The sequence below is a fragment of the Coniophora puteana genome (assembly GCF_000271625.1).
Source record: "Coniophora puteana RWD-64-598 SS2 unplaced genomic scaffold CONPUscaffold_6, whole genome shotgun sequence".
NCBI classification, from domain to species: Eukaryota; Fungi; Basidiomycota; class Agaricomycetes; order Boletales; family Coniophoraceae; genus Coniophora; species Coniophora puteana.
Genome location: NW_006913058.1, coordinates 1,207,774 through 1,221,180, shown reverse-complemented (window position 1 = coordinate 1,221,180; position 13,407 = coordinate 1,207,774). Strand labels below are relative to the sequence as shown.

At 41.1% G+C, this 13,407-nt stretch overlaps 1 protein-coding gene across 1 annotated transcript; it reads right to left on the bottom strand.

The window, feature by feature from the left end:
• Nucleotides 1–9,577: 9,577 nt before the first annotated feature.
• On the bottom strand, nucleotides 9,578–12,294 carry CONPUDRAFT_73045 (uncharacterized protein; the record flags this gene model as incomplete). Its single annotated transcript, XM_007770118.1, has 10 exons — nucleotides 9,578–9,771; nucleotides 9,811–9,907; nucleotides 9,975–10,063; nucleotides 10,186–10,255; nucleotides 10,304–10,382; nucleotides 10,715–10,764; nucleotides 11,220–11,258; nucleotides 11,661–11,764; nucleotides 11,918–12,021; nucleotides 12,110–12,294. 10 exons carry the CDS (start codon nucleotides 12,292–12,294, stop codon nucleotides 9,578–9,580), a joined length of 1,011 nt encoding a protein of 336 aa, XP_007768308.1.
• Between the last annotated feature and the right edge of the window lie 1,113 nt (nucleotides 12,295–13,407).

Here is a 13,407-nt window from a genome sequence, read left to right as displayed (position 1 = left end):
TGGTTGGAAAAGCTTGGGTATAGCTTCGGTGTGGTGCCCTTTGTTGTTCGAGTTGGTATTACAGTAAACCACGCTGTCATCTTTGTCTACAAGGAAAAGCTTGTTTTCTCCAGATATAGCAGGGATCTGCAGGGTTTCTGGTTGGTAGCCTGGGCAAGGCTATCTTTGTGTATGTAGAATACTCCAGTGCAGGGAGTTTGTTGGTTCATCATTGTATTGGTTGATGTCTTCACAGGGACCATCAGATCAACCAGTCATGGGGTTGGAGTTTAGTTACATGATAGTAAGTTGTCTTAAGAGATTCTACTCTTTTGTTATGACCGCAGTAGTAATGTGACAAGAGTGTTCAAGTGCCACTATACTTGGATGTTGAGGGGGGGGGAAAACTCTAGCATTGGCAGCTATGGACAATGACACTGAGAACTCAAGCAGACTCAGACTGGACTCTGAAAGCAGGATTAGACAAAAACAGGTGTATATCCCATAAGAGTAGAATGGGAAATACAGGTGGGCTGGTAGCTATTTATATAGGCTAGAGACTGGCTGTATGACTAAGTTAGTACAATATTGATGGTACACAAGGAAATAATGGTGCATGAGTGAAAAATGGGGAGATAGGGATTGGGAGGTGTACATTGACAAAGGACATTGTACATGTGGAGGAAGATCCATGGAACAATTCAGGGATATTCCATGGGAGAGCATATTAGGGAGATCTCTGACTAAGCAGTCCAAGGCAATGTACAGTATAAGTATAGCCAAGTATAAGGCAGTGTATCATTCAGAATTGCCCTAGCGGGCACACCTGAAACCGAAGGTAGATGTAGCTAAATATGTACAAATATAATCAAGGCCCTTTAAGCACACCTGAATATACTAATGTCATATACACATAACACATAATATTGCTGAAATCATTGCTGTAATCTCCTGCTATTTTCTTGTGAGAATCAAATTTTAAATTAGTATATGGGCTGATTTAACCTGTGACAGGGCTTGTGTTTGTCAAGAACCTGCTCAATGCACAGCCAATACCAATGTCAACATTGATTAAGATCATTGGCATTTTATGCAATCCTGCAATCAACAGCTCATCTCAAGATTTGTTTTCTGCTTTGTGTTCTATGCTCACAGTAAAAGTTGTACTCGTGAGGTTTTGCCATTATTAATTTACATAATATTGTAGCAGCAGGCACCGCTGTTGATTGATGACTACATGCTGAAATTTATTGATCACAAAACTTGTAGTGTTGAAGTTGTTATCACCTGGCAAATGATTCCTTTGAAGTCAATGTTTTAACATACTGGTCACTCAGTATATGCTGCATACTTTTTGATCAAGACAAAGCCCGGTTACCGTACGGTAATGCTGGTGTATTTTCTGAGATGGATTTTGACCATGTATTGTTGTGACATTGGCAGTATTCATTTCACAATGACATGCCTGGGCTATGTATATTGTGTGGATGGTGCTTGTGAAATTATCTTCTGTGATAGCTCTGTTGACATGTAAAAGAGTGTCCGCCAGTATGGATTACTCAAGACCTTGAGTATGTCCGCTTTTGGATGCAGCCTGCTTATGCTGACAACAAAGAATGATGTTGAAGAGAAGTACATTGAAAAAACTGTCTACTATGCCACAACAATATCCAGGTATTCAACCCCTTCATACTAGCAACATTACCTGATTTCTGTTAGTATGCTTGGTGTAGATCTCTTATGTTGAAGTCTCATTCTCATAAGTACACTAGTATCTCTTGGTGACTCAGTTATTAAGAGGTATAGGTCTTTGTTACTTGGCTCTTGTATCCTGAAGTGGTGTTTCTATCATTGTATGTATGTATATAATGTATAACAGAATTAGTATGTCAGAATGTTTGGAGCAGGTGTGTATAATCAAGAAAATATGGTGGAGGACGCAGACACATTTTGGAGATTACAGAACTTGTCTATTGATAAGAATGGCTGCCAAAGGAAACAGCTGGTGTGAAGATGTGTATGACACAATGGTTGTGTTCTAGTCATTCTGGCTATAGCAGGCAAACAAGCCTATAAGTGAATAATGCGCAAGTAATGTACGTATGGGATAATAAAATACTGATGATTTTACTTTGCTATACACAAGATCTGTGTTAAGAGTGACAATGCGTAATGTGAGAACATGTACAGGCAATAAGAGAGCAATGAAATGAGCAAGCAGACAGAATGGATAGAAAGGGCAATAAGAGAAGGAGAAAATGATAAAGAGTCAGAGAGACTAATAATGTTCATACCTTTGCTCTTTGTCTCCTGGAAGAGGTCGAGCAACATCTACTAGTTCTCATTGATCATCACCTGGATCTGGATGGCTTTGACAGAGAAGCTGCCTACTGGCCATCAGTTGCAATCTCATAGAGCTCATTGCTGAGCTGGCTGACCTTGTTGTTTTCGGTGGAATTTGGCTAGTCCTTCAATTAGTTCATTGCTACAAAATTAGAGTAAGCAACAACTATAGTGTTCATCAATGTTCACACTTACACTTCTCAGTCTCAGAACAGACACTCTTGCCCTCATTGCCTTCCTCAAAGCAAGCACAGCATCCGTTGCCAGACCCAGTCTACTGTCCCAGCTCAACAACCACATGTTCAATATCTGTATTGGAGAGACTGGATGACAAAGAAGCAATGGTCACAATTTGATCCTTCTTTGCAGCCCCTTCTTGTCTGACACATTGATGTTCCTATCTGGAATGAACGTAAGTGTTCATTTGTATGCAAGCAGTAGACAAAAACACACTAACACTGATATTCAAGATAAGCATAATTTGAGGAACACATTTGGACATGCAGGATACTAGGGATGTTGAAGGTGCTGAGATTGTTGTTGTTGCAGACAAGCTGACATCTACCCTGGTAGATCTTAGCTTTGATAGTAGTCTGGCTATTAATGGCTGTTGAGAAAATCTGGGACCTCATGATCGGAATAGTCATGTTCCAGGTGAAAACATTGGTTTTGATAGGACCAAGCATCTCAATACCTGAGGGGACATTAGCTCCAAGAACCAAACCAAGAAAGAGATGACATACCAAGAAGTAGGGGAGTAATATCAAAAAGTAGAATATATGATATTTTGCCAATGAGGACACTACCTAGAATTGAGGGTACCAAAAGCAATGGCTTGATCAGAGTTCACATTCATGGGCAGGCGGCCGAAGATGGAGTTGGCATGGCCACTCACCTTGTGCGTGCATGTCACGGCATCAATGAAGGGCTTGACGCTGACATTGGAAAATCTCTACTTGGATGGGCTGATAGTGCGCCAGAGAAGGAGGCTGAGCCATGGTGGTTGAGGACAGTGTTGCAGATGAAGGGAATGGTAACCAAGATGATAAGTAAAGATGGAAAGCAGCAAAAATAGCAGGACGTGGAGCGAGACCATGTGAAGTAATCAATGTCAATGAAAACACAGAATCAGTGCATAGGAGGTACAGTGACAAAGCAATCCTTTTCAATGGAGAGAATATGAAACAAATTACACACACCAGATGATCCTTTTTGGTGGAGTGTTTTTTTGGCTCTATGGGCAGCTCCAGGCCAGAAAAGCCCTGCCCAAAGGAGTGCCCTGTTCAAAATTACAACTGAACGCACTCAGGACACCTTGGAGTTTTAATCAGAAGTCTAGATTCCATCTACAATCATGTACAGGTCATTGTAACACATGCAACAGATTTTGCTACTTGTATACTTTAGTTTGCCAAATTCATTAGCTGCTATGTTCCTTGTTTCATTTTCTTGTCTTTCACAAAGCACACATCTCACTTGCCTTTGCACCTTATCTTCAATTTCACATTGCCCGTTGATGCTGGCCAGTGCATCAAAGGCATCAACAAAAGCTGTTAACAAGAAAGCATAGGCCAACAATGGATTCCTGTGAATGATATAACCATACTCCAATTATGAGGTAATGAGATCATCACAACCCCAGTTTAGTTAAATTACAAAAATAATGGTGCATTGGTTAGATGTTGATTTAAGTGCCAGTACAAATTTATTACATAGCTAGTATACATTTTGAAAGGAGTGACTATGACATTGTATACTGCAAATCAGAGTTTTTGAATCATAAATAAGCAGACAGTCATTTCAAGGACAACAAATACACACCCTAATCACCACCACAGTTCTTATGCTCTGTTGACTGCACAGGCCTGCAGGTTACATGTTGTTGCTTGGTTGCTATGTTGTTACGGCATGGTTCCCAAAGTGCTGATACCACTGCCAGCATAGGAGCACCCAAGATCTGGTCCCCACTTCCTAAACTTTCTGTTTTTATGTATTCACTTTGAAGGAACAGAAGTGCCCACAGTTAAATCATGGTGTTTCTTCTTCCTGACACTGCCATGGCGCAAACTCCATCTTCAGACTTCCAATTCCCTCCACATATCCATGAACGTGTCCGTCAATGTTGCCTCAGCAATGGGACTGGCATCCATGTTGGTAGTCGTACTCCTGAAACTATGGTGTTCAATGGCCATGAACTCCCAGCTGTCCACCTAGTTGGTATATCAGTACCACACAGAGCCTGGAAGCTATCCATTGGCGAACATATCACAGTGTACTCAGAGGCAGCATCCATCTTCTTTCCGCTATGGAAAAAAGTCTTCACCCTCAAGGGGTATATTGCTGGAGGCGTGGTGGAAGATTCCTCATGGTTCCACCTCCTTGTTGTTGAATTAGCTAATGCTGCACCCAATGACACCACTACACCTCATGACAATAAAGGTTTGTTGACGTCTTCAGGTGACCACAAGAAAACCTTATTGTCAGGGGTATGTATCAATGGCACACAATCTCAAATCTGATCAATCTACTAAATCTGCATCACATGTTGCAGTTGATATTGTGGCACAAGTCATCTTCATTCCCTGGTGCCTGTAGAAAGGATATTAGCACAACTCTGTCTCAGGTGTTGGTGCCAACTATGTCAGGTCATACATTGGTTGATGCCCCAGCCCTGTTGTTCAGCTCATCAGTTCAAGTGAGGGATCCTGGTGTGCCACACATTCAGGGCTTGGTCACTGGTCAAACTAGCTTAGAGTCTTTTGCAGGTCCTCAGCAGTGGCACCATGTTGAGTCTTTAAAAGAGTGTGAATACCTTTTCAACAAAAATGGCTGTTCATTTCACTGATTGTTTATGGCATTTTTAAAACCTTACAGCTTCATTGGACATGTTCAAATGCAACTGTACCAAGCCATGCAAACACTTTCCTACCCCTGAGTCATGAAAACCACCTATCATTGTTACAGTTGATCCAAAGTGTATGAGGTATAAGAACCACTGTAGTTCTGTTGCCTCTGTCAGACAATGTATCTCATCATTTCTATAAACAACAGTAACACCACCTCTGCCACCATAGTCAGATTATTTTACTAATATGTCAACCATACCAAGTGCCAGCACTGTCATTACAGTTGTTGAATATAGTAGTCATTTATAGATTGGAACAAGACTGCTTCTTTATGTTTGCTTTATTACTTGCATATTGCTCATATATTCACAATTATGCCCAGCTTGACATTGTACAAATTTGGTCACCTGGGGCTATGGCATATCTCCCGCTTTGACATTAGTGCTCAGTATCTGTATACAATGTATGGCTCTGGAGAGCCCCAGAGTTTGGACTAATGCATCTTCTCATCTTCAAAATTTCCTTCCCAAAGCAACTAAAAAAAGCAAATTTTACTGAGAAACAATGCAGATCTAGTAATTAATTGTATACTCAAAATTATGCCTGGCTTGACATTGTACATGTTTGGTTGCCTGTGGCTGTGGAATATTTCCCAGATTAACATTAGTGTTTGGTATCTGTGTCTGAAGTAGGGCCATAGATTGTGCAATGAATATCTGCAGGTATGAGAGTGGATGAGTGGTATGATCAGCCAAGATGAGCTTTTTCTTATTACAAGGGTCAGAGCAGAGCAAAGGATTGTTGTTGTTCAATGTCACTAATGACTTCACACAGCTGTCCCTGTGCTCCTGACTGATCTCTACATCACTAATGTTTTGTCTATTGTTGTTTCTCAATGCTGTGGCAGCAGTCATTACTTTGTAATGTCATGGCATGCAGCAAATACCCTGGCATGTATAAACAAAGTACACTGTATATGGTACCAACTTTAGATAATAATAGTCACTCCATTTCTTCAGGTGTTTGTGAATGGAGGCATCCAGGGTTTTGTGTTGCATCAAAGGTGCAAAGCCAGTGGGTAGATCCATGGATGCAGTAACTTGCTCATGACTCATTTGACTATTATTTGTCATTGGATATGTTTGTTGATCTAGGTTTAATATAGAATACTCATAGATGAGTGCAGCCTTTGGGTCTGACATCACCAAAGCAATCCAGATTTTTGGGTCCATGACAACAGTCTTTCTGGTCATGTTTCACCTAACCTTCTTTGGATTTTCACATCTGTCATTGCATTTATAAAGCCCACACATGTTCATCAGCCAGTTACCTTCTTTCCTCTTTCTGTAAATACATTGAGCATGTTCAACAGTGCACTGTATGTTTACTATCTCAAGTATCTGGTTGATTTGCTTGTTCATTTCTCCGGTATCCTTGTAGAAAATCACCAAATGACAGTGACAACCACTCCAAGATTACCAAGAAGTGTGCCAAAGCATTGCATTGTACCCACTCCAAGGGTTTGAGGTCAAAGACAGGTTGCATAATATGTCATACTAGAAAAGTGAAGGTCAGCATTGACTTTGTATAATTTGTTTCACCACATTTCTCATGTAATAACATCATCCAATGTGATGAAACCAAGCCTTACTGCACCAATTGTAGTCACAGACTGCAATGTGTATGTGTATATGCTTGATATTATGCTCTTTATAAACTCACAAGTTGATAGTGCACCTGGCCTCAAGGCATATTACCATCTGTATGACAGAAGCCCTCCGATGAACTACGCAGCAACAACAGTGAGGGAAAAGCATTGGTTGCTAATGTTGACAGTGTTCCTAGTGCACCTGCACCTGTAATGCATGTCAATAGTTTCTTTCAGCACAAACCACATATTGAGTCATCCAGTGTTATCACTTTGTGGTCTAGGTAATGTTTGTTTTGCACAATATACTATGCGCAGTCATTAAAGCATATGCAGTGTTGAAGTTAACACAAGGCAGCTGTCAAAAGTATATCTGGATGTTTTGACTCATTACATGTAAGGTCATAATGCTTCCTGTTCATTGACACTTATCAAACATGCTTGCAGGCTTAAGTCACAACACCTACTAGAGCAATCAATCTGGTATAAGAATTCTCAGCCATTCAGTTGTCAACCAAGGCCATATTTGTCTTTGCTGCAATCAGATGAACATTGCTCTGAGAATTTGTTTCAATTTCCTTGTCCCACTGATAATGCATCTTCTAAACCCTCTGTTCATCAGCAACACAGTCATTGGGAGACAACATCACACTTGGAACATTGGAGGCAATCTCATTCTACTGCTTATGATAGTCATGCTGAGCACCTGGTCAGTCCAGTTACCTAAATAACATCTTGTTAATGTTGAACCTGATCAGCTGTTCATCATTTAGTATCAAGGCACAGAAGATGCGCTTAGAGAACAGCAGAGATTTCAGTATCTTGTTCCAGTAATGCTCAATGCATTCAAGGAAGTTTTCACAATCACAGATTCACTTGCCATTGATGAAGAGATATATTATCATATTGATCATGTGGCATTGTCAAGATCTGCTTTTTATAATGTAGTCAGGCATTAAAGAATTATCTGATTTTTGTTTCTGTCAAAACCAAAGCTTCTATGGTTTCACATATGTGACAAGTAGGACTACACAGTAGGTTGGTGCCAAGGCAGTGGCAATAAGAATAGTACATGCAAAGATGAACTTAGTGTAAACACCGCAAATCCCATGAGAGGATGGTGGATATGGAAGCATATGGGTGCACTTGATTACCTGTTAAAGTATGATTTGGAAGAGGGCTGGGAGTTTACTACAGTGGAGACAAAGAGAGAGTCACTCCTGGTACCAACTTGTAATATGCTGGTTTCATTACTATGGATATAGCAAAATGATGCTGCAGAATTTGAAAATTGGAATCTGCATAGAGAAACCATATAGAGTACTATGAGTAAAAATAAAAATAAACAAACAAGAAACATGTAGCACAAAGATATTCCTCACATAGTATCAATAATGTGCATGCTCTATTTATCCACTGTGCAAAGGTTTGTTGGAATGTTGCTGAGCTCATGGCATGATGTCATATAAATTGTTTCCCCATTTCCTAAAATCCAGCTACTTAGTACAACATAAAGCTGCACAATTTCCTGACTGTATGGTTGTCCAGAGCATGGATGGGATGCACGTGGAAGGGGAGGAAGCTGAGAGATTGCAAGGATAGTAGCAAGGCCAAGTGAGCTCTGTGGTAGTGACATAACAAAATGGTAGGAAAGTGAAGAATAAAGGTGGAAGAAAGAGACAGACAATGACAATGAGGTAGGGTATTTGTAGAGGCCTAGCAACTACAAAATGTAAAAGAATATGTAAAAGAGGACTGACTAGGTACTCATAATTATAAATGACCATAAATTCATGAATGATGCTCAAATGTAATGTGACATCATGTGTTCATGTCTGCATGCAAAAGAGTTTTGTAATGAAAAGAGTATAAAATTAACATGGATAGCCCACAGTAGCTAACTATCTATGTAAACAAAGCTATGTGTAACAACAGGGATTGGCAAGAATAAGTAGTGACTAAGAAGGCATAACATGGGAGCTGGTATCAGAATACTGCAAGTATGCATGCCAATATGACCCACCTGAGACACATCCTTAAGAATATTCAAAGAAGCACTGTCTCAACTCAACAGAAGGCATGTCTGAGAAAGTAAAAGTGCAAGTAAGTAGCTTATACATAAGCTGATTCTACAATCAATCACACTTACACAACTTGGTTTCTTTTTGATTTATACAGTGACTGTAAAGAACATGTTGGTGATTCTTTTAGGAGACTAGGAGGGGAGAGAAGGGAGTGGGAAGGTGACAGAGGTTGGTGGCAAGGACTGAGTGAAATAATTCCAAGTCGTGGAAATGAAGAGATTGATGGGCAGGATAACTTGGTCATGGCAAGCAGTGAGGATGTTTTGTTTTAGGTTATTATGGATGAAGTGTATTGCTGATCAAGGTTGAGGTAGGGTAACAATGACTCCAGTAGAACAAGGGGATACTAAGTAAGGAGAGGAGTCTCATCATTGTTACCATCACTGAAAAGCAATTCACTGTCAGTGTACAGCTCACTGATAACAGATGTATTGTCATCATACAGTGGACCAGACAGAAGTGGACTATCATTGTGAAGGTGATTGATAAATGGCACTTTTTTCTTGTGGGCAAACACTGAAGAAGTTGGTTTGTCATAGGGGAGAAGGTCAACAAGCAAGTGCACCCAGTGCCTGTCCACAGCATAAACTGAAGAGACACATCCTGAGAAAGTAATTCCGTAGTTCTCCATCTTCTCCTGACAGACAGCAAAAGGATTTAGTGATGCAATGACATGACTACCGCACTGGAGATGTGTAGATGTAGAGGTGGAAATACTCCTCAGAAAATATGCATGAAGATGACCAGTGTGGTGGGGATGAGTTGCGGGAGTCCAAACACCAACTCAAAGAGGAGTACCATTGTGAACATCCTGCTTCTCCATTTTGGCCCCTGTGAAGGGCAGGAGGTTTAAGATGGGAGAAAAGTTTCACTGCAAAGCATGATGTTTTCACATTTATATCTCACTTACTACCCACTGGATATAGATGTGGGAAGAGAAGGTTTTGCTGTGATTGCTTCCATTGCAAAACATTTGTAGCATCTAGAGCTGAGGTCCAAGCTTGAATCTGTGTTAAACCCAGCAAACTGGCTATTTGATAATTCCTAAGGTGGTGCATGTGCGCACAGCAATACCTTTTTCCAGTCAACAGTCACCAATAGTGATCTTCCATTCCGGAGATAATCTGGGTCATTGTGAGCAATGATGACTTGGAGCTTGAACACTGCATTGCATACCCATGTGAGCAGGAGCTCCATTCATGCACCATTACTAAAGTATGCAGATCAGGTATTGTGATTATTAATTGTATGCACTTCAAGCAGATGGTCAGTTTTTGTTCCTCACTTGTGATGATAACTAAATGTTGGATGTGGTAAATGACCTTATACCAATTACCGCATGCACTTCCAATAAACTATTGAATATTGCAGGAACCACATTTTTTGGCAACTGTGAGACACACTTGGCTGGCCATTGGGTGGCTGCTGAGGCCCATGTTTTGCATGAGCTGAGTGAGCACAGCTGCGTTGATCCAGCCACATCTGTTGGGAGCAGTGTTGAGACATAGAAAAGTATTGGAAAATCATAGACAACTTGCAATAAGAGATCTCAGCCCAATACACCTTACACAGCATACTATTCCTCAATTTTGTTTCTTGGGATGTAAATGTGAAGAGAACAACATGTATTGCCATACTTGCATCAATTACAACCATTGTCTTGTGTCTATTTAAACATTGAATCATGCTACTTGGTGACTTTCCAGAATCCAATCACTCCTTATAGCAGGTCTTCTTGGTTTTGTGCAACACCATGGACCATATATATTGAGGTAGAGCAATTCATTGGCACTCATCAAACACCAGCTACTTACATTTCTACTTTGGGGCTTTGGTTCTGGGTCAGAAATGTTATGGGTTTTACCTGTCAATAAATTGCATCCCAGATTTAGCCTAAAGTATGGTAGTCTGATCTATGTCCCTCCTTGTACCTGATTATGAGCAAAGCAATTTTGCGCTGTTTAGAGTATGCTTTATTATACACCATTCAAGTTCTCTATATAAAATAAATGTATGTGTACATTCTATAATTACCACACTCTGCACAAGAGAAGATATAGGCTGTATATTTATGTGATGTATATGGATTGTCTGTATTTAGTTATTATGTATGCAGATCTAGTATTGTACACAGTTATGAGTTGTCTGTCTGCTAAGTGGGTGCAACAGACTGCATGTAGCTACAAGGCTCATTATCAGGCGCGGAATTGTGCTAGCTGGAGTGGCCTGTGCTACTCTGAGTGTGCCGCTGACCGTAAGAGGATCTTGAGTCAACAGTGCCATTTACAACTTGTAAAGTACATATTTATAAATGCTTACACACTGCCAGATAGCAATGGGTGTATAACATATGACATGCTAAGGTGGTTTGGTGTATATCATTATACTTTCAGGACCAGGGGTTAAGCAAGTGATGCTGGATAGCAGCCACAGGTAGTATGGGGATGGTGATTTGCATGTGTACACAAGATCTGAGTGCCAGTGATCAAAATAATAATGCTGGATAGGAGCTACAGGTAGTATGGATATATGTGTATGCATATGTACTTATTACATGGAAGTATGTCTTAATATAACCACAGACATGTGTACAAAGCGGAGCCTACATCCAAGTCATAACTAAAAATATGTACCTATAGTAATATTAAATGGCATACACCGAAGAAGCAAGTCAGTCTACCCATTTATGCAATGCATTGCCAACGAGCTCTTGATACTCAACCACGGTACCAACCACCATTTAACTACATTGTTGCTCACCTTGTCACCCGTAAAAACAATATATGTTGGCTGCTCCACTACACCCGCTTTATGTGGAGACAGTGGAACATTCTGAAGGTACACCACATCTTGTATCATACAGGCTAAGTAGAACAGTTGCGCTGTATGACACATGGCACTAATAGGACACTGCTCAGCCATACATGTGCACGCTCAATTGCAGTGTTCTATTACATAACCAGAATATAGGTGACCTGAGGCTGATATGCAGATTGGTGAGCGGTCCTGCAATTGACAATGAATAACAGCTGATGACCCTAGGTGCAATGATGCCTGCCCATCCTCAAGTGCTACAGCATCTACTGGTCCATATATCTGTACCTCAATCTCCACTTCTCGACTATGTATATTGTCAATCATGGAGAAGCTTATCACCATCATGCACCTGTAGCAGACTAATGGCCACCACCCTGGCACCTCAACATCACCAAGTGATGACAATGGAGGAGACGGCAACATCAACAGTACCAGCAACAATAACAGCAATGGTTCTGCCCCTGGCAAGGAGAACAATGCTGACGACCCTGCTCCTGCTGAGAACAAGGACGATGACAGCATGCCTGAGCCTGCTTGAGTTGGTGATGGGATTTAGTCCATCATGTTGTCCATACATTCAAATCACACTGTTCTGCTGTTGTACAATGCCTTTATAAAAATAAACATTAAGATCTATTTAAGCAGACAACGCATAGCCACAAAGTTCACATGAAGCCTATTTTTGGATAAGCCACACTATTGACAAAAACCCATTTTGCTTAGTCAGCAATTTCCAGTTGTACACCTGTCCCTTTGGTCCCAGGAATATGGGGGAAAAAAGACTGCAATGCTATTAAGTAAGGTGCAGCACATTTCCACTTGAACAAGCTGCTGTGCAGCATCAGATAGAACTTCCTCAATATGTAGTTCTAAGAGGTTTCTTGCTCATACTATCTTAGGTGTCAGTGCTAGTAGTATTCCAGATGGCAGGAGTGAGCACCCCCTGCACTTAAATCTTCTTGTACCAGACTACCAGACTAGGGTATGCACTTTAAAAAAATGTCAACATTGGTATGGTTTGTACAAAGTAGAATTTCCAAAATATATCACTACCAATCCTTGCCCTTGGGCTCTCAGGAGGGTGGGTGCTGACCTGGAGGGAGAGGCACACAGGAGCAATGGTAAAGTGCTGGCAGAGAGTACACCTTATACAGAGCAGATGTTTGCACAGTGCTTGCCATTGTGTATGTTGAAGGACTTGGGATAACACAGAGGGGTGTAGTACATGCACCCACAGTGACTGGTGACCTGCCTGAGGATCATGCATGCATCATGCTGCAGTAGCAAGCTCTTCCGGGCATACATGACATGCAGGCTTGAAAATCTAAAGCCATGAGTACCATTAGATAACAGCCCACAAACCCAGTATCTATTTCTTACACATTTGCTATGTGGTGTCCCCAGATCATGGTGGGCCTGCCAAGCACATTTGACAAGGAGGTGGTGTTGGCGTTCTACTGGCTTGAGAATGCTTGACAAGGGTGATGTGAATGTATAGTGCCAAATGCCAAGGGGTTATCTACCATGGGTGCACATTGGGTGTACCAAATTGAGACTGACAAAATGCAGGAGTGAACAACCAGCACCATCCACATCTTGCAGGCTGGACTTTTGGGTCCACATGGGAACTGTGCCCAGGTGACGCAGCTCAAGATGCATTCCAGGCAGGGGTGCACCAAACCCATGTATG